The sequence below is a fragment of the Dermacentor silvarum genome, chromosome 10, assembly GCF_013339745.2.
Source record: "Dermacentor silvarum isolate Dsil-2018 chromosome 10, BIME_Dsil_1.4, whole genome shotgun sequence".
Classification (NCBI taxonomy): Eukaryota; Metazoa; Arthropoda; class Arachnida; order Ixodida; family Ixodidae; genus Dermacentor; species Dermacentor silvarum.
In genome coordinates, this window is record NC_051163.1 from 157,781,536 (window position 1) to 157,803,825 (window position 22,290).

A 22,290-nucleotide genomic window follows, 5' to 3' on the forward strand; every position below is an offset into this window, starting at 1 on the left:
GCGCTGCACAGATCGGCTGGGAGCAGCTGAGCAAGAGGGTGGGGTCGCAGCGCCCCCCTCCAAGCAACGGCGATAGGCATGAACTAGCCCCGATGCGAAGGCCGTAAGAAGCGAGCGCGCGCGCCAGTCGAGCCCGGCCGTGGGCGTCGGCAGCACCTCTGCGCGTTGCCTCGTTGGTGCTGCTACAACTTATTTCTCTCTCTCTCTCTCTCGCTTTCATTTTTTCTTTCTCTCTCGCGAGCATAGCGCGCGACGCTCCGCGAGGCGGTTGCTTCTCTCTCCCGAGCCTATATAGCGCGCGACGCGAGCACTCTCTCTCACTCTCTTTTTCTCTTTCTCTCTACCGAGCATAGCGCGCGACACTGCGCAGGTGGTTGCTAGGCAATGCAGTGGCAGGCGGCACACATTACGGCTGACTTAAACAGCTCCGCTATTAAAATTTGTATTCCGGCTTCATGATGTCTTTTGAAGTATAAGCGAAACCATCATTGTTTTCTTTAACTCCCTCATCAATTTGGCCATTATGGACGCCTTTCTTACTGTCTTATTTTTTATTAGTTATTACAGTTAGCACAAGTTAAGTCGTAGGCTCGGTTTAAGCGGTGAATTAAATGTTATGCTTAAGTGTCAAATGACCTATTGAGAGGAAGGGAGGAAGGAAAATAAGAGGCGAAAGGCAGAGAGGTTAACCAGGTTAAGTGTTCGGTTGGCTACTCTGCACAGAACTCTCACTGAATGAACGCAAACACGTGCCGAGAGACCCATTGAGAGAAATGCAGCTCCACTAACGTGAAACCTGGGGAGGTGCGAAGCATGCAGTGATGCACCGCTAATGGGCTCATAACCCCGTAAACTCGGCCTCCTCATTGCGACGACAGAAGAGAAGCGAAATTCTACGCTGGAATGACGAGCGGCCACGCATGCAGCTGTGGAAGACCACGACGACGACCGAGCACGTGCCGCCTGCTTACCGCGACGACGACAGGAGACGCCGACAGCCCGAGCGCAGGAAAAATGCGCCTAAAATAATGCAGCAGATCCGCATCGCGCCTAAAAAATGCAGCAGATCCAACATGCCCTGTAGGAATATACATACAGCGAAGCTTACCGTAAATGCATAAGAAGGGCTAAAACACGTGTTTGCGTTTATTCAGTGTGAGTGCAAAGTGAAACCGAACGATGTGTTCAGATATTTTATTGAGACCACGTGGTTGCTAGGCGGCGCAACCCATGCGCAACGTGAGGCCATAGGGTGCCTCGATGCCAGCGCCGCCGTTCAGGGTGGTGCCAACCTTTGACCGCCCCCGCGCCGCCGCTTTCTCGCTGCGACGCCATATTGTGTCACAGCGAGCCGTTGCGATTGCTTGGTGCCGGTGCTGAGTTCGAGGCACAGTGCGCGCGGATGCTTCGCGGATGCTTCTACTTGCTAGACAGTGTTCAGCCGCATTGCTGACAAGCTATCAAGTGCATCGTGTCGACATGACGGGCTGTTGTGTTCCCAAGTGCACCGGATCGACGCGTAAAGGACTGCGTTGTTTTTGCTTCCCCCGGGACCCAGAGCGACGGAAGAGATGGGAAGCCCAAGTAAAGCGTGATCACTGGAAGACAACGGATAACTCCTGCATTTGCCAGGTAAGTGTCAAGAATGTTTGGACTACCGCACCGTGTTTTTCATTTAAATAAGAAAGTATTATCTGATCCTCGCTCACGTACCTACGTTCGCTCACGAACTAAGTAAGCACTGCACCGATGCTGTCTGAGTAGCGTATGGTTTGCGAGCGCGCGTCGCATAGGCTTTTTTCGTTTTGATGGGCGCAGTCTGTACCCTTATTTTAAGGACTGACGAAGATGCTTAGCCGCGAAATAGTCTTACATTAGCTACGAATCGTCACGTAAGCCACCTATTTTCGTTTTTCACGGGAAGCACACATCGTGTGTGTCTCTTGTTTCTTTTTTTTTTCTTTTTTCGGTACTGGTTATTTGGGACTAAAGAACGCAGTGCTTCGTCTGGGGAGAGCGGCTATTTTGTACGTGGTAAGCGAAACATTGTGATTTTCTCTGATTTCTCAGGAGATATCTTGCGGACCTCAGGGTGTTGCGTTACATACCTGATTTGTTAGATTGGTACATCATTGTAGCGTGGTGATCGTAAGCCGATGGTCATTCGTGCTCATTCCCGATCGTAGTGGGTACTGCGACGGTCTTAAAATGCCTGTGCACGGTATGCCCAGGGGTAGTAGAGTTAAGGGGCATCATGGGATCAAAATGTTTCGGCGCTTTCTGCCATGGTGTCTGTTGTAGCCTGTGCATTTCTTCGAAACGTGTGAAGCGAGGTAATACAACATTACTTCTGAGAAAATTTATTTTTAAGCACTGTAATGGGTTCTCTGTATTTACAAGGCAACTTTTCATATCAATAATCACTTTTGTTGTTTTACTTGTACTTAGAAACACTTTGAAGAGGACCAGTACGAGGGAAATCGACAGGATGGGCGCCGTCTGTTAAAGTCAACAGCCGTACATCATCATGGACTATATTTTCGAAGTGAAAAACATTGCTAATCTGTATTTGACTGTCTTAGTGTCATTTACGGTTTTTGTACGCGATATGTATGCAGTGTTGTTTATTTTTTCAATGTAGTTATCAGTGTTCTAATGGTTATTTATAAAATGTTCTGTACTCGCCATCGATGTGTTTGGCTGATGCGACGTATTCGATGGTAGCTGATGTATTCTGGCTGGATATCTTGATTAATATTACCCGCGATTGCGTTTTCTTGTTTGCATTGTTGTTTTCGATTTATATTGTTTGTAATAAGGTTGATGTACTCACTTGAACCCCCCCCCCCCCCCATGTAATGAATAAATTAAAATAAAACTCTCACTATCCCGAATTGTGTGTCGAGCCTACCTTGCGCATTATTTTTTTATCTCGTCTTTCAACATAACCTTCAGGCGCCACATAGTACATATAATTTTTCATGTACATATCTCTTTCATGATTGATTGTACTAGACATTATAAGTAAATGTATTTTGTGCATCGTTTGGTTTCTTGTGTGTACTACGCAAGATTGACACAGACAAGTTACGTTACATGTTTCTCTACAGCACTAACTAATTCTTATTTTCACATCGCAGTTATTTTTACACCAGTTTAATCCTGGCAGCACACAGTTTTGTGGAAAAAAAAGTAAAGTTGCGCGTAGATATCGTCAAATAATTGCAACGAACGCGAAGAGCACGCGCAACGCAAGGGAAACTAACCGTCGTGCGCGAGTGGCTGGCTACGGTAAAGGAGGCGTGACGTGTAAACCAAAATACAACAGCGAAAAAGAAAAACTTCCACACACAGGGGGTCGCAAACCTTATATACCAAGCATCGAAGCGCAAAAAAAGTGCGTATTTCAAACATACACACGGCATATTAAATGTAAATTGAATTAGGCAACTTGGGGCATGTTCCCGGCGCCATACATTTACGTCTTAGACCTTCGACGAGTTAACGGCTATTGGTTATAAAGATGTGCAGATGCGATACCGATAAAAAAATCCTCATCAAGGCAAAGCACTTGGAAGTGCGCCGCGAGTAACACTATTTATGAACGCAAGCGTAGCCGAGTCTCAGCTCGTGTGACACAATATGGCGGCGCCAGCGGGGTTGTCTCCACCCTGGACGGCGGCGCTGGGCATCGAGGCACCCTATGAGGCCACCTCCTCCGGCGCCCTCTCTTTCATTTCATCGCGGCTCTCCCCGTCACGGCCCCCTCGCCCTCTCCACCAGGGGCCAACGACCGGCGTGCGCAAGCCCGGCCCCCTCTATCTTCCACTGCTGCGGGCGAAGTAGTGTGAGCCATCACTCCTACATGGCACCGCCGTCCCGTAGCCGAGTGTGAGCGGTGAGAACGCACGAGCAGCAGCAGCAGCAACAGGCGGCAGCCACGGTCAGCAAGAGAGGAGCAGGGGGGTTCGCAAAGAAAGCTTCGCTTTATAAGCAGGGAAGATATTGATAGCACTGGATCCGTTACTGGTATAGGTAACGATACAAGGTAGGTAAAGAAGTTTCGAGGAAGATAAAAATGATTAGGGAGATGCAGACAAAATGCTAGGCTGAAAAGCGTGTACCTGATTGAGTCAAGCAGGCTAGGTGACTATTTGTCACCGCCCCATTTCAAAGGGGATACCAACAAATTTCAAAAATTTCAAACGAATATTGAAATTCCACATCAGTCACTTTCCGGTTTTATGAAGAAGTAAAATTTGTTGCCAGATATATTTCATTTTTCGATGTGTGGCCAATCCGCCTAATCGGTATGTGTCATATGCTAAAAGGACACTAAAGAGAAACACCTAATCAATTTATAGCGGTAAAGTGTTTTTCCAAAAGTCTATTTCAGTCTATTTTTTGTGGTATGACGCTAATTTATACAAGAGAATATCGACCGAACATCCATTTCTTTATTCTCGCGCCGATACCCCAGCGCAGTTACGTCAGTGTGACGTCATGAATTTCAATTCATTTTTTTTTCGCATTTGGCGGAGCCAAATTTCTTAATTTCAGTAAAAGGGACAGGTTTCAGTTTCGGCTGCTTTAGAATGCAGTCTACTCCGTGTTTACCGATTAACTAGGCCCGAGCAGACGGCATCAGAATCTGTGACGTCTCGGCGTGCTGGTGCGGGAACTTGAAGGCGGCGTTATACCGCTCGCTTTTCGTTGTCAATCCTTTCTGACTACTCAAGCTTCCATACACGCTAAAAGTGCCTTATTTTTTATTTTATAAGCCTCATTTACTAACGCAGCTCAACCTATTTATGTAGGCTACATAGCTGGTCGTCGCGTTTACCAGTGCGTGCGCGTTCCGCACGGTGATGGCTGACATTGCAGCATGCGGCTTCTGCGGCGACGAGGAAACAATAGATAATGTTCTGTGCCAGAGCCCGCAGTACAGTGTACAGAGACTACGGCATTCCGTCGTGCTCAACCAGTTGGACGACCAGCCTCTGTCGAAAGGAAAAATTCTACAGCATCGAATTGACTTTGTATCGCATCAGAATGCCGCGCAAGCGCTATATGAAGTTCTTGCGATTGACTGGCATGTGGGAACGCCCTTAACTGGAACGTCCTTTCTGCAGATTTTTTATGCGAATACATCAAATGGTCTATTGAGCGAAAAAGCCGGCGTCTGTAGCTGCGAAACGGCATCAATATTCCCATTGGCTGCGACGTCACGTCACGTACATGCGTGCGATCGACAGGGCAGAGCGGGCGAAAGGGTACACCTGCTGCGGCGCTGGCCCGCCAGGTGTCGTTTGAGGGGAGAGGGCATCACCGCGACGCCACGTCACCCTCGATCTCACTCTCGGAAGCCTGTATTATGCGCGCGTTCTATGTCCACGCAAGCTCTCGCCTACGTTCTAACTTCGCCCATATACATTAATTTCTTTATAGCAATCGCTATAAAGAAATTAATGTATATAAAAACAGTAAATACGAAAGGAAATACGTTGGCGGTTGTGAATTTCGATCCTACGCTCAGAAGCCGAGTGCCTTCTGTTTAACTCGCATCTGGTTAACCTCTCCCCCCCCCCTCTCTCTCTCTAGGGTCACTTTAGGAAATCGACAACGACAAAGTCATGCCCCATAGCGGGTATGAGCCATCGGTTGGGGGAAATAAAATCCACACCATCGCTATCGTCGGAATCCGGGCCCCGGAGGTGACAGCCCAAATTCGTCGGCTATGAGCGGCGCGAGGGAGTGCACGCCGACGGGCGTCCTGCGGGCGGCGCGGCGGGCCCAGTCGCCGGCCAGCGGCGACCCGCCGTCGGACGACCAGATGCAGGGCAACGTGACCGTGGGCTACGGCGGGGACCACCGGCTCCGGCAGTCGATCACCATCAAGAGCAAGGTGCGAGCCACAGTCGCCAGTGACTACACGTTCAGGGTCCGCTGCAAAACGGTATGGATTCGTGATGACACACTCGGGGAAAGCTGGACTAAATTCAGCCGTTAGACCACCGGATAACCGGTTCGCCCACCAAGGAGTAGATGAGTGCAGTTGCGTGTCGTGTGCAAACGTCTCCTTTGAACGAGACCAACGGGAGGAGTATATACAGCACGTCTGTTGGATCATCTGCTGCCGCAGAATATTCCATAGACCTTGACGAGCGCTACTCAAACTGTCAGCTCTAGCGCGCCGCTCGAGCAGCTCATTATGTCCTTCGGTGCCGCCCTTCGGTGTCGAGATAACGCAACGATTCTATTCCTATTCTATTTCTTCTTGCCTTTCAACGGTGGTCTGAGCGGCGCTCCGCTCATGTTATCACCAGGCCTGGCAACCGCGAACGGTGGGTGATACGGAAAGAATACATTCCATTTTTTTCCTTCATCGAAAAGGGATATGTTCTCGAGAGAAAACATCGAATCGCGGCATTATACCGGCTCCTATCTTTAATGCGACATCAATCATGAGCCAGGTCCTGTCCGTTCATTCGTGGCACGTAATAAGCCGCAAGAGGTGTGCCACCAAAGTGCTGTACGCTCACAATCAGTTACAGTTGATTGGTTTCACATTTCGTAAAAAACAAATTTCCCTCGCATACATGCATACGGTATCGGTGGGAAATCTAAAGATAAAAGAAATTAAAAAGCGTGAGGAAGAAGAAGTGCGCCGTGTAGAGCTCCGCAGCCGGGTCGCCAGCGTTACGTAAGCGGGGCTCGGGCTAGACGCTGTTCCTAAAGTCCCTATATAAGAAAAGTACCGCCATCCTTTGATAAACGCCGCTTCTCTCTCTCCTGTATCTCCGATTGGACGATGATAGCGCGCGCTTTTCACTTCTTTATATTTTCCTTTTTTCCGCCTCAGAGCCATGTTGAAAGTCCTCTGCGCAGCCGCAGTCGCCGGCGGCGGCGGCGACGCGCCATCATCGACTTGGCTTTCGCAAGCAAAAAGTAAAGAAAAAAGCAAGTGCTTTAGGAGAGGAGGCGGCGGAGGAAAGAGTAGATGGCGGTACTTTTCTTATATAGGGATTTTAGCTGTTCCTGGTGTGACTGGCTAAGCCTACGCTATTGCGTCTTCCAGACGGCGCCATTCGTGTCGTACACAGCCGTATCGGTCTTCTTTGTAAGAAAAAAAAATGGGTTTTACATGTCATAAGCCTGATCTGACTATGATGCGCTCCGTAGTGCATGGAGGACTACCTTGACCAAGTGGGGATCTGTAACGTGCACCCAATGCACGGCACATGGGCGGTTTTACATTTCGCCCCCATCAAAATGCGGCCGCCTCGGCGAAGATTTGATCCCGCGACTTCGTGCTTAGCAGCGCAACGTCAAAGCCACCACGCAGCCACGGTGGGTGGAGGGAAATCTATAGGACATGCGCAGAACGATGCGCAATAGGTGATGAATAAAGATAAAGGAGTGACGCGCTTGTTTTAGCCGAAGGAAGGAAATGCGCCGCAAAGCGGTAGGGGGCGCGATGGAGGATTTATATAAGCCGCGGCGCGGTACGAGCTCGGTCCAATATACCGCCACGCTGAGGATGTCGCTGGCCGGAATGATGCGAAGGATAAGCACCGAGAAGATTGAACAAGACCTGCACTGAACAATGCACAGAAATGACAGGACCTTGGTGTCGCAGAAAATTCGCCAGCGCCATCTATAGGAGGCGTCGATGCTACTCGGCTTTGATGGAAGGCGGGCGAGAAAGAAAATTAAGACGGTGAGGAATCTGATCAATATACCATGTATTATATAGAGAGCTATATTGTGCCTACGAGATCATCTCGGGCACAACCGGGGCATGGCAGCTATTTCTATAACCTATAGTCAATATCTCAATCACACACACACAAAAAAAGAAAAACCCCGCCAGGGACGTCCTTGTTGCAAAACGTGCGCCCGTTCTCTCTCTCCGCACCCTCAAATTCAGCTGCTCTGGTCAAGTGCTTCTCGTTCTTGATTAGTATTCCGGGCACTCAAATAGAAGGTCACGGCTTCCTAGAGCTTCAAGTGTCAGGGACGGTTGTTGTTGCAGACTATTTGAGGCAGGTATTGCCGAGTGAATAACGCCGCTTCCAGTTTCGGTCTGGGCAGTTCTTCTTCTTTCTGGGGTTTTACGTGCCAAAACCAGTTCTGATTATGAGGCATGCCGTAGTGGAGGGCTCCGGATTAATTGTGACCACCGGGGCCTCCGTGTAAAGATGGTAGACTGGGAGGGATGTGACAGTGGGCACCTCACCAATGTGGAGGCGACGAAAAAGGAAGCGGTGTTTCCGGCTGGGGTGAATGTCCCAAGGATTAAGAGGGAATTGGATTTGCTGCGGGCGCGGGCAAGAGAGAGGAAGACGAGGCAGAAGTAAACCAGGCGTTCAGGTGGAAGGCCGAATGTGTGTGCTTCCATTCATTACAATATATATATGAGGAGCGCACCTTCGCGGTTATCGGTTATCACCGATTTTTACCCAACAGTTGCCGTTGGTGGACCGACCTTTTAACATCCCTGTTCACATGAGTTCGACATGAGTGAACGTACGTGTTGGTATGCATGGCGTCACCAAATGTACTTGTGCGTGTGGTCATAGACTAGGTACCGTGTGTTTCTTTTCCTTTTCTTTATTTTTTTTAGAAAGAAAACGATGTATAAATTCAGCTCTGTGTGCTTGCAATCGCACTCTTGATGAAGGCCGGAACCCGGCCGAAACATCGAAATTAAATGTTTTTCCTTTTCTACCTGCGCCTGCACTTCTGTTAATTTAGTAAACAACGGACCCGAAGAAATACTGCCTTGACACACACACACACACACACACACACACACACACACACACACACACACACGCACACGCACACGCACACGCACACACACACACACACACACACACACACACACACACACACACACACACACACACACACACACACACACACACACACACACACACACAGCAGCAGCCTATATATATATATATATATATAATAAACATTCTAGCGCGTGTTGGAACCTCGCTTTAATTACAGAAAACGGGAGATCAAATAAAATGGTGCTGACGCAGTGGCGTATGTGACAGCACCGAGATGCATTCAAGATATGCGTTGCGAGTGGTGGATGATAAGAAAGGGATAAAATCGAGCGAATGGATCCGCTACATTATACCGGAGCTGGCGGTGTGCGGTGTACGCATACCGTCATCGTACATCCTCACCAGCTCGGCATGAATATCATGCGCATTGTGTCCCTTGAAATGCAGACAGCCTGTCCCTGCTGTGCTTCAATCAACATTCCCAATGGATGCTGCCATTTTTGTTTGGATTCCCTAGCAGTATTCCACGTTACTACACGGGAAAACGTTTTTATATTCCGCTAAAACTAGAGAGACGTGCGTACATTTTGCTGCTTATCGTTTACGCCTGTTCCAAATGTTTGGTACGGATAATACGAACGTACCCCGTACATAAATTTTATTACGAGTGGTGATGAAAGTAAGTGCTTGCAAAGCAAAGGCCTGAGTTGAACGCACATTTATTAGTAATTTCATTCACTTCCACCAGTTCTTTACGATAGGTCAAAGAAGAGAATTGTCTAAGCATAAACACAAGTGAAAAGTGCTCTGCCTGTCCTCCAAGAACGCGCACGGCGCGCCGTTGGCTACCCGTAACACTGCTCGCAAAATTAGCACAAGTGCAATAAAGCTCGAAAGTCCAAAGGTTTCACAGACTGCCATTTACACGTGTCGCCAGTGATGTGTAGATATCTAACGATGTGTAGAAAATAAAGGTGCGGCAGCAATTTTCTACAGATGAACTTCACATTCGAGTATTATATATCAAATTACTGTAGGAGATTCCCAGACGATACGATGCTCTCATAAAGCTAAAAAAAAAAAAAAAACAGTCCTTTCTATGTCTGTGTGTGCTAATGTCTGAATATATTTGTTTAAAGTAAAGAATCATTGCTACTGGAAGATATCCTGGGTTTAAAACCTTCTACATGTAATTTGGTTGGCAAGTCACGTTCAGGGAGAGACCGTTCGAAGACGGTTCAGCGGAGGCGGCAACTGGCCGAATCCGTCCGGCTCCCACCTCGTGACATACATTGTTGGTGGTTTCTTAGTTGTAGGGCCAAGATCGCCTCCAGAGCGCGAATAAAACAAATGCGCAGGTGGAGAGCTCGTGCAGCGCCAAGACGGTAGTGACCTGCACCTCGGAGAGGGGCAGCTCCACTCGGTCCGTGGTGCAGCAGAGGAGCACCACCAGTGGCGGCCACGCCGAGGTAGGCAGCTGAACCTCAAGCACGTCCGTCGCTCAACGCTTCTGATGGGGTCTTCGGCCGGTCACTGCAATACTTTGCTTCTGAGTAGGCAGATTTGGAGCCGCTGGTCACGTAAGCTAGAAGCAGAGCACTTTTGCTGGATGCTTATAAGTGTCTGGGAGCAGTAAGTGCACCAAACTCAGACATTATTTCCAGATTTCCACTAGATTTAAGTTGAAACACCCCTACAGAACATGTCTTAGAGTGACAGCATACTAGGCGGTGTTAAAAGACTCTACCACAACCACATCTCGGAGCCGCTCAGGTAAAACATACAGGTGCCTCAAAATGCTCATTCAAGGATTCCATCACGCGGACGCCATTATCTGGATGCATTTTGAGCGTTGTGTTTCAGTCAGCCGAGCGCGGGGCTGAGCGCTGGGGGGGGGGGGGGGGGGGGGGGGGGGGGGGTTACTCTGGTAGTGTCCCATTTTGTCTGCAGCTGAAGTTCTCATTGGCTGGGCTGGGGTACGCGTGGGAAAAAGACAGGCGCGCCCAGCCAACCAACGCTTCAGCAACAGAAGAAATGGATATGTCCACTTGGCGGACACTTACAGAATACCCTCCCTGGAGGATGACACTACGAAGGTTGCCATGGGCATCGACGCTAGCGCTAAGCCCCTTGTGAGTAGAAAACTAGTCGGTACTCCCATTACTGGATCGGTTGTATGTTCCTGACTTCAAATGTTGGCATAGGAAACGTACATAATATTTTCAAACTATGGCTTTCATTTTGCTGCCTCCTGTTCCAATGCACAAACCCTTTTAGATTGTTCGCAGTGAGCGACATAGAGCATTAGCGCGCCCATGAATTAAAATGAAAACTGTGTAATCGCCGCAGATATGTAATGCCAGCCTTGCTAACTGCAGCCCTGGGAACGTCCAGATTTGTACGTAACGAATTGCGTATAAATAATTACTTGTAATCAATCATATTTTATGGCAATGTTGTAATTTAACGATTACCTTGTTTACTCGGTGGCTCTCACTGTAATTTAATTGCTTTTTTCATTAACCAATTACATGTAATCAGTTATACAGCTTCGAAAACCTGAATTTGGAGAAAGCTACGATAGAACGGCTGAGATCGTGTCAGGCAACAGCCTTGTAAACGCGCATTTTCAGACAGGCAAACCCGTAAGCTTAGCAATAATTTTATTTCCTCATTTTACTCACCGCGCCACCAGATGTGTGCTGACGAATTTGATAGGTGCTGGTATGTCTCGATAGCGAAGGCCGCTGAGGATGTTATAGCCAGGAAATCACATACGGGCGATATATTCAGCTTTTATTTGGCTCAAACGGTGCGTCTTCTCCAAGTGCTTGTATCTGTATGCGTGCGTTATGAAAACGCCCTTCCGCCCAGCGCCGCGCACATCGAGCGAACGGGATAAGCTCCATCTCTTTCCCTATTTTTCCTCCTCGACCAAGTTGCAGCAAGAAAGAGGGACGATCACCGAAGAAAAATTTTCAAATTGTTAGTGCAGATAAGCATTGTAGGAAGGGTTGAAGAGAACGCACTCAAAGTGCTAGGCCAGCTCGTTCAGTTCACTGTATCTATGCAATATTAACAAAGGTTCGGAGTATTGTAACGTAGAAGTAATCGATTACTATTGTATAATTCATCAATTACATTCGTGGGGCAGTAATCGGTAACTGTAATCAATTACATTTTTAATTAAGTATTTGTAATCGCCATCGGTTGTATTTTTTCTGTAGCATGTACAAGTCTGGCAACATCTAGGCGCTTCACTCCAGGCTTTAGTCCCCAAGTAGTATCGTGAAATTTTAACGCGATCGCGTTAAGGGCCCCGTGTAGCAGAAAATCCGGCGTTGGCGTCGGCGCCGTCGTGGATGTCGGCGTCCGTGGTGTAGAAAATCATCCGCAACCACCCCGATCACACAGGCCCTCCGCGTGGCGCAAGGTGTTAGCGAAGCAGAATATCCCCCCTAACTATCCCGGCCGCACAGGCCCTCCACGTGGTGCAAGGTTCTGGTGAACTAATATTGAAGTTGTCACAATGAAATTCATCACAAAAATGGTAAAGTACGACTTAACCACAACCTACAGGCATGGTGGTGTCGGATTGTAATTTGAATGTACGAGAAAATATAATTCTGTTACGAGGAAACTCAACCCCCCCCCCCCCCCCCCCACACACACACACACACACACACACACAAACCCCTTTTCCAGCATTTATAACAGCGGCGCGCTCGGGTAGTTTGCTTGCGAAAATGCCCTCCAGATAGCGCTCGCATCCTGGGCAGGTCAAATTGGGAATTCGCCTGCGTTTTGGACTCGTGCGCGCGTCGGGGCAATAAAAAATTATGGGGTTTTACGTGCCAAAACCACGATCTGATTACGAGGCACGCCGCAGTGGAGGACTCCGGAAATTTGGACCACCTGGAGTTCTTTAACGTGCACCTAAATCTAAGTACACGGGTGTATTCGCATTTCGCCCCCATCGAAATGCAGCCTCCGTGGCCGGGCTACAGTGTACTAGAAGCTCCCTTCTAGTACACTGTAGCCGGGCTTCGATCATGGGACCTCGTGCTCAGCAGCCCAACACCACAGCCACTGAGCAACCACGGCGGGCATGTCGGGGCAATAGCAAACAATTAATAATAAAAAAAGGTGCTAGGGCCTGCACATTTTAATACAAGACGACTTATGTTGCCCCTCGACAAGCGTTTTCCCAGCAATGCACCTCTGTTTAAAAGTGAAGCCGACTTTAAGGGGATAGGTGTAAGCTTGGTCTTTGTTAGCTGGCTTTCCCACGTTCTGTGTTGCAGTTAAGCCCACTGAAAGAAAAATGCGATGCGAACGAGGCCCGATAACGCTATTGTGTTCCACTCTTAAAGGCGAAGCTTAAACATCCTCCACTTTTTTTATGAAAGTTAATGCGCGAGTGCAGGGCGCATTGTACTCGTTGTGTACAACTCTTAGCGCGCTGCGGCCAAAAGGAGCCAACGATGCTGCTCTGCCAGCTGCTGGCATGTATTACATGCACATATTCCTAGCCACGGTCGTAAAGCATGAAGCGCCCTAAGCCTTCTAATCACAGTTTGGTATCAGTCCATGCTTTGTGTTACAGCCTACAAGTAAAATCGACAGTTCGCCTCAAAATTCTACATTTCAACTATCGAACTAACATTCGGGCAAAAGGTGCATGTCATCGATTGACACACCCGGAAGGCCCGCGCATGGCATACTGCCGCGATATAAGTATGAGAGTGCCGACATCGTTTGAAGGATATTAGCAAGGAACTGAAGCAAGCGAACGTGCGGAATTTAGGGATTATCAGTTGACGGAAAGAAGTACGCAACTCTCTGTTTTCAAGCGCAACCACAGCGCGTCGCTATCGGCGCTGCACGAGGCCATCTGCCAAGCGCTCAAAGTGTTCTCTTACGGAGGCCTTAACACAGTGCATCGCATGGCATTTATGAGAAAAGGCAGTGACTGTTGAAGGAACTCGCCCTACATACACTGGGTCTAGCACCCTATGTGTGGCACGCTGCCTGGCCCTTAGCGAGATATGCTAGTATGTTCCGTGACAGGATGCTTGCCCCGGAGTCGTGCGTCGAGGACAGCTCTTTACTGATTTGTGACATAGCGTAATAGCATTGGCTACGTTGTCGACTTGCTCTTCCGATTCCTTTTTTATTTTTTAAGCTGACCAGTTCCTTAACTTCCTGCAGAATATTTGAAGAATACATGAAATATTGACTCTACCTCATTATTGGGTAGTTCTTTTTCTTAGGCCACTTGTTCATTTTCTCTGGTAGTTATGAATTTTGCTCACTACTTGCAAGATGTAGAAAGTGCGATTGAAGTAAGAACCATGATCTATCGTCTTTTCTGTGTTATTTGCCTTTTTTGTGTTTGCAAGTTTTACTGCACCTTCTTTGCTGTGCACTTTGCTGTGCCGCACGTTTTTTAAAGCGTAAGCTTTCTTTGGCGAGCTCCCTAAGGCCTGTCACGCGAAACGTGTAATGCCTTTTATCTGCCCGAAAATGCGTAATTTACAAAGTTAGGACATTTAATCATTATGATAGTGTACATGTGAATGATTGGTAGCTTTTTAAAGCAATAAGCAACAATCTAAAGAAAAAAAGTAAAATAAAAAGAAATACCCATAGAGATACATAAGGCTCCTTAGAAAATACATGTGGCAGTACGGGTGGGCCAACCTAAAATTTGGAGGTGGGCCAAATATAAATTTGTGGGTGGGCCAAGTTGAAATCTGAAGGTGGGCCAATTGAACTTGGGGTGGGCCAACTTAGAGAGTGGGCCAACTTGAAATTTGAGGGTGGGCGAACCTGAAATTTTTTTGGGGTCAACTTAAATTTGTGGTTTGGCCAACTTTACATTTAGGGGTGGGCCAACTTAAATTTGGGGTGGGACGAATTGAAACTTGGGGGTCGGCCAACTTGAAATTTGGGTGTGGGCTTAAGATTTTTGGTTTTCCCTGTTATAGCTGAATGCGAATTTAGAGACGTAACCACTACAATCTGTACTTTCGTTGCCTCTGTTTTATTTTTATGTGCTTTGTGTCGTTGTTCGAATTGGTTTTCCCTTCCTGTTTTCTAGAATCCTTAGCAGTTTGTTGCTGCCTGCGAGGCGCTCCCAGTCAAGCCCGATGTGGCTTTGGAAAGTCTGATACTTGTACTTATTTTTACTGGATGCGTACAATAAATTATTATTATTATTATTATTATTATTATTATTATTATTATTATTATTATTATTATTATTATTATGTCGCCGATGGACGCCACATTGCGGCCGGGGCTTTCGAACTGCGGAAAGCGTGTTCGGTGCATAAGTAAACACGTATATCACAAAGTAACCGTCTAAGCATCAGGAAATTCTCATGTCGTGAGAAGGCGTCTTGTACGGATACCTATTCAGCCGAATGATGTAATGCTTCTTTGTCAGGCTTGTACACGTTACAGAATAAAAGTAACCGATCACAATTACAATTGCTTCTTTCAAAAATAATTGATTACGATTACTAGTTACTGCCCCCCGAAAGTAGATGAGCAATTACTAAAAATAATCGAATAACTAAAAGTTGATGTCCTCCCTGTTTTTTTAACATTGCACAGAAACAATAATTAGAACAAGCTGGCCTGGCTCTTTCAATGCGTCCTCCACAAGTTGTTTATCTTCACAAATCTCGCTCAATATGTGCGGGGGAGAGAAGGGCTGTGCAGCAACGTGCTAACACCTTGCTCAAACGATTTTGATTATTCAGTGCCGGGATGATCAGGTTTAAGTTAGCTATGAAGCGCAGGGCTTCATTGCTGCTAGGGCTAGGGGAATGCGTTCGCGATACAGCCAGTGAAAAACTGAAATCGTATTATGTAATTCCCTGGCATCAACGTCCAAATGGCCATCGCTACCGAGCCAGTTAAATTTGTCGGCCAACATCTGTTGGATCTCCTCTCGGCGCTCCTCAATCGTTAGCCATTTAGACTTAAACACTTTATTGTAACGGACGCCAGCAAACGTTCGCTTTCGTTGAAAAGGTATTGAAATCGGTAATGTAATTTAATACCGTTCGTTGAAAAGGTGTCCAAATCTGTAGTGTAATTCAATATAATACTGCATGATAATCAAGCTTAAAGATACTGTTCGTGTGCTACAATCATAATAGCTGCATATGAGTGACATAACATCGAACAGATAGAAACATGAGTTTACCTGCGAAAAACTTCTGTATCAGAGAAGTCATAGACCGCATGCACTAAGCAAAGAGGAATTCAGCAGCAGCTCTTATCACCTGTGAAGGCTGCCTATAAGCGCTTCCTGGAGCGAAGGAAATAAATTTATTACGAGAAAAGGTCAGAGTTGCACCTCCAAGGGAAGTGTGCAAATCTGCAAGCCTGCCATGTTCAAGTGATTCAGGCGTAGCTACAGGACGCTGATTGTGGGAAGGAAGTAACCCATGTACATGTTTTCATTCACTTGGGCTATGTAGTTCCCGCCAAATTTAAGCTCCAAAAGTTGCGTCGCTTGTCAGCGCTTGTTTTGTCAAAAATGTAACTGGTTACATGTAATCGGTTGCTAAAAGTAATTGCAATACAGACAGCGTTACTGAGTAAACGCAGTTATGGTTAAACTACAATATTACCAATAAACAGCTGATTAACAAGTAAGTAATTACGTGTAATTCGTTACGTACAAGTCTGTTCCTTACACACCTCGCCCAGCGTGATATAAGGAGTTACGTAATTTTTGGGTTCTCAAACGCGCATGACAATGACTAAAACAACATCGCTCTCGCATGTACTTGGCGCGCTGGCTGGCATGAAGCATTTTTATTTGTGCCTTATATTGTCACGTGGTAGTGACGTTGAATAACGACACAGGGTCAAAACTGTGAGTTACAAATTTAACCCTTTATAGCGCGAACTTGTGCCCAGAAAAACAAATAACACTCAGGCATAACAATACCAGCGAGCAAAGTCGGCGATCGTCGAAAATGTGATCAGCGGGTCAAGCCAACACCACCTAGATAGCACAGGCCTACACACTCTGATCCATGACGTCATGCTACCTGGCCCGAAATTTCCGTTGCCAAGGCTGGCGTGACGAAAGCGGTGACGTCAAAATCAGTGTTGCTTACGCGGGAGCATCCCCATTAGATTATATGGCAGTCGGGCCAGGTAGCATGACGTCATAGATCGGAGTGCGTAGGCCTGTGCTACCTAGGTGGTGTTTGTCAAGCCAACACCGCCTAGGTGAGGCCTGTTCACTTTGATCCATGACGTCATGCTACCTGGCCCGAAATTTCCATTGCCAAGCCTGGCGTGACGAAAGCGGTGACGTCGAAATCACCGCTGCTAACTCACTCCGGAGCATCCTCATTAGATTCTATGGCTGTCGGGCCAGGTAGCACGACGTCATGGATCTGAGTGAACAGGCCTCGTGCTATCTAGGTGGTGTTGGTCAAGGGCATCGGCTTTTATACATGACTCGTAGAAGGTTCTAGCGTAATCGCAGGTGCCCGCGTGCCTTCCAGAAAGTACTACACAATTCGTGTCGCGCATGCAGTCAGATTATACAAGGTTTGGTCACAAACAACAGACAATGAATAGAACTATCGATAACAATCGCGAAACTTCCGATACATGTAGGTGTGGCCTGCGCCGAGCGATAACGTTTAATTGTTAGCCGGTGAAAAGTGGTCACCGGAGAAAGATGAACAAGTACACGTGCCAATGTCCCCCTCTTAAATAGCGTCGCCTCGATGCTGCAAACACAAGAGCGAAAGACAAAAGTACGTCCGTAGTAAAGAAAAAAATAAAGTAATGAAGTTCGTCAGCGGGCGTTGAAAGGCTTAAGCCGCACCGCGTGGACCACTTCAGATCGTGCGTGGCACGGCTGTGATTGCAAAATGCCGTCTAGCACGACTTCATAGTCTATTGCTTCAATACGTCGGATGATATTGTAGGCTCCGAAATACCGTCGCAAAAATTTCTCACTAAGTTCTCGTCGGCGTATCTGAGTCCAAACCCAAAGACGGTCGCCGGGCTGGTGTTCCACGTATCGTCGTCGAAGATTGTAGTGTCGGCTGTCTGTCCTTTTTCTTCACCAAGACAGCAGAGCCCGTGGACAAGAGCCCACGGGCTCTTCGAAGGCTGGATGATTTCGTCGCGTAGTTTTTCATCCACTTGTTGTCTTATGACTTCTCGTTCTCACGTCTAAACTTGGTACGGGCTCTGACGGAGTGGCCGAGCGCATTTTTCAGTTATTATGAGATGCTTGGCAACTGGAGTTGGTCGAATCCTCGTCAAAAAGCAGTCTTTTTTATCGTCGGAGAAGACTGTTGAGCTGTTGCTGTTTACTCATAGGGGAGAGTGGGATTGATGTCAAAGGCTGGTTCTGGAACTATGGACGTCGAGGTAGGTGTGGCAGAATCCGAGAGGACAAACCATCTGCTGGTGTCCACAGTTACCTCGATGTATGCGATCGTCGTGCCCTTGCTGAGGTGTTTATTATGCTCCTGGCTGAAGTGTGTCAGCATTACTTTCGCTTTTCCTACTTGCAGTCGAGCGATTCCACTTGCGACGCAAGTTTCGCGGTCTAGCAGTAGATGTTGTTCGCCCGCGACGACGCCTTCTACGTCTACTGGTGATTTGTTGCCGGCTGAAATAATTATACTTGAGCGAGGCAGGATGGGGGGCCGACTTGATCTTCAAGCGCACTCAACGCATGGTGACTCAGAGAGCTCTCCGGTGATATCGCATACTCTTCGGATAACGTTATCGACTTGGACTTCAGGTCAATGATTGTACCGTGTTGGCTCACAAAGTCCATGCCGAGAATTACGTCCCTTGAGCATTGCTGCAAGATAACAAACGTCGCAGGGTGAGTCGGGTTATGAACGTTAACTCTTGCGGTGCGGATTCCATTTGGCGTTATCAGGTGTACTCCAGTTGTCCGGATTCGAGGGCCGTCCCACGCAGTCTTGCCTTTCTTCAATAGGGCGGCGTATGATCCACATATGACGGAGTAGTCAGTTCCTGTGTCCACTAGAGCGGTGACATTGTGGCCGTCGAGAAGCACTTCCTGGTCGGTGGTTCTTCGCCTTGCACTGGGGTTAGACCATGGCGTCGGATCACGGCTTCGTGGTGGTCCCGGCCGTTGTTACGTCTCGTCAACAGGTCTTCTGTATAGGCGACGTAGTCGTGGCTTCGAGGCTTCGTCTTGATGGCGGCGTGTCTTTACTATGTCGTCAAGATAGTCTTTTCGGCATCGTCGTCGGTGACGGAGGATCTTCGTCATTTCGACGAACAGCAACCGCACCTCCATCGGTTACTGCTTTTAGTTTTCAAGATATGGGCTGATGGAGCCGCCCCGGGCTGGGCCAGTGTACTGCCGGCGCTGCGGCGACAGGTAGTAGCCTGGTGACAGCGAACGGGATGGTCGGACGTCAAGGGCTCCACTGATTGGCGGCGAGGTAGTCCGCGATACCACGAGACCGCTCCCCCTGCTGTGGGTGCGGCGCGGTCACGGCAAACCCTCGTAATATTGTAAGTAGACATGGCCTGCTTCTCCGCAGTGATAACAGAGCGGGCAGTGTTCTGCAGCACGCCATAAATCTGTCTTCCTTGGGTAGTTGCGCTGGGTGACGGGCGGGCGAGCTGGTGGCGGCGTAGGTCATCGCTCCCAGCTGGAGTTGCGGCGATGCCAGAACTTCTGCTACTTACAGTGACTGCTTAAGCTCTTCCTTAACTATGTCAGCGATCGAGGCCATGTGGGGCTGCCATCTTGGGCACAACATCTGCAGCTCATCCCGTACGACTGTTCTGATTGTCTCGCGCAGGTCGTAGACGCTAAGTGCTTGAGCTTCGGCTTTGTTTGTTGTCAGCACACGGCGGTTGTATTGCCTGGTGTGCATTTCGAGCGTCTTCTCGATTGCTGTGGCCTCCGAAACGAACTCGGCGACGGTCTTGGGTGGGTTGCGTATCCATCTGGAGAGCAGCTGTTCTTTCACACCCCGCATCAGGAACCGAACTTTCTCTTTTCAGACATGTCGGGGTAGGTGTGGAGGAACATGCGAGTCACCTCCTCCGTGATGGTTGCCATGTTCTCGTTCGGTAGCTGTACTCGGGTTTCGAAGAGAACCTTTCCTTGCGTAAGATACTCGTGAAGGTTTTCAAGAAGGTTTCACGAAATCGGTCCTACGTCGCTAGGGTGGTTTCTGTGGTCTCGAACCAGGTCCGAGCAGCGTCAACCAAAGAAAAATAGACATGGCGCAGCTTGTCCTCGCCGCTCCTTTTTTTTTTAACTTCGCGGTCCTTTGGCACGTCTCCAGCCAGGTTTCAGGGTCTTCAAATGATGATCCACAGACCGTCGATGACTGTTGAAGTACGATGGCTGCTGACGATGCTGAGTTCGTCATCGTGGCTCCCGACTTGGTCTTCCTGGTCCTCACGGGTAGAAGTCCTAACTCCAGGGGCAGGTTTTGCAGTCTGAGGCTAGCTCTATGGTTCGGGGCGACGTTGGTGCTGTCTTTGGGGCTCGGGCATGGATGACGGTTTTGCGGGAGCTTCCGGTACATGAACGCAAAAGCACCTCCACCAGATGCCACGTGGTAGTGACGCTGAAGAACGACACAGTGTCAAAGCTGTGAGTTACAAGTTTAACTCTTTATTGGGCGAACTTGGGCCCAGGGAAACAAGCAACAGTCAAGCACAACGATAGCGGCGAGAAAAGTCAGCGATCGTTGAAAATGTGATCAGCGGGTCAAGCGCATCGGCTTTTATACATGGCTTGTCGAAGGTTCCAGCGTAATCGCTGGCGCCCACGTGCCTTCCAGAAAGTACTACAGAATTCGCGTAGCGCACACAGCCAGATTACACAAGGTTCGGTGACAACTGATAGAACCGTCGCTGACATTCGAGGAACTTCCGATACGGGCAGGTGTGGGCTGCGCCGAGTAATAACGTTTCACATTTGTTAGCCGATGAAAAGTGGTCACCGGAGAAAGGTAACCAAGTACACGTGTCTTCAAAACATAATGCACGCAGGTGGTGCGTGCCACGACGTTCTCCCGCGAGATGTCCAACGGTGCCATGGCGACGATCGAAACCTACGAGGACAGCCGTAGCGGTATTCGGCAACTGAGTGTGGGGCGTCACATCGGGGACCGGTATGCACACGCAGGACCGCTGCCGGTTCCTTTGATGATAAGTGGTTCTTGAGGGAAAGGGAAAGGTTGGCGCTATCTTCTGCAGCCCTTGAGGGAGCACGGCTCAGCGCCAATTGCACAATCTCCTCTTTGCATTTAATTATTTCCCTCTCTCTCCCTCCGCTACACTCTAAGCAAATAACTCATTTGTGGAGCGGCACTGCCCTTTAAACTACATAGAAGAGCAGTCGCGAAGGCGGAAGTGCTTTTCTCTTATTTAACCCCATTTTCGGGTGTTCCCTCGTTTATGGACTCAGTATGGTTTTGCAGGAGTCATTGCTTCTATCACGTTTATTTACATTTGTAGCAGTTGCTTGTCCTTGCAGGTATACTGGCAGTTGCTCCAGCAGAACAGCTTGTCAGCACTTTGTATCATCGTTAATGGTGCACTGACACGAAATTTCTGTCTTTCCATGTCCATATCCTCCTTGCGCTATATTTAAGCTTATATCATAAGCCAACTAAACCACCAGCCTCCACATGAAACCAGAGGCTGGATTCTAAAGAGAAAAGCAAAACAGAAAAATTAATAGAAGAACGTTCACGGCGGTAATGGTGACCGAGTTGTGTCGTCTTGCCTCGACCTCCTTACAATACTCCCTACAGTAATTTCGTTGTCTTTCTATCGAATGTCTCTTTTCCTCGGCGTACCATCTGTCGGCATGCAATTGAGCATGGAGCGTGATTTTTACTACGGCACACGCTGCTTCTGTACGGGCAGGTCGCATTTGAGCGAGAAGAGCCGCAACGAGTTCACGGGCGAGGAGGAGAAGACCGAGCAGCTGGTCAACATCCCGTACGAAGAGCTCGGCGGCTTCGAGAGCGAGTGGAAGCGGCGCATGGCCCGCAACTGAAACGGTGGCACCGAGTCAGGGACGCCCGGTGCTCGACGTCCTGGCAGACGCCTGGCCGCGACTGCGTCTGTGACAGTCTTTCGCCGGGGTCTCCGCTCAAAGTGCAGCCGCAGCTTGAGGCCCACACACACGCTGCTGGCTAAGAGAAATTGTGCCACGAAACCCCGTGTATTTCGAGCTTGTGCGTGTGCATTAAAAAAAAAAAACGTTTTGGAGGCAATTCAACTTCTAGCTGAAGCCGGCGAAAGACGATGTCTTCCCGAGCGAGTTGGGGCGACAATGGGGCGGAGTCACTGCGCACGGCACTCCACCACGTCAACGCTCGCGTGAGGAGAGTCGGACTGGTTAAATGTTTTTGGCTCCACTACCTTCGCATGCGGCCCGCATTATTCATACCACACTGTCTCAGGGATAGGCCCA

General features: G+C 48.5%; 1 protein-coding gene across 1 annotated transcript; it reads left to right on the forward strand.

Moving 5' to 3' along the window:
* The first annotated feature begins 5,617 nt into the window (after positions 1–5,617).
* LOC125940954 (myeloid leukemia factor 2-like) lies at positions 5,618–21,870 on the forward strand. Its single transcript, XM_049657739.1, has 4 exons — positions 5,618–5,956; positions 10,160–10,270; positions 20,856–20,977; positions 21,738–21,870. The coding sequence occupies exons 1-4, from the start codon at positions 5,738–5,740 to the stop codon at positions 21,868–21,870; spliced, it is 585 nt and encodes a 194-aa protein (XP_049513696.1). The 5' UTR covers positions 5,618–5,737.
* The last annotated feature ends 420 nt before the right edge of the window (positions 21,871–22,290 follow it).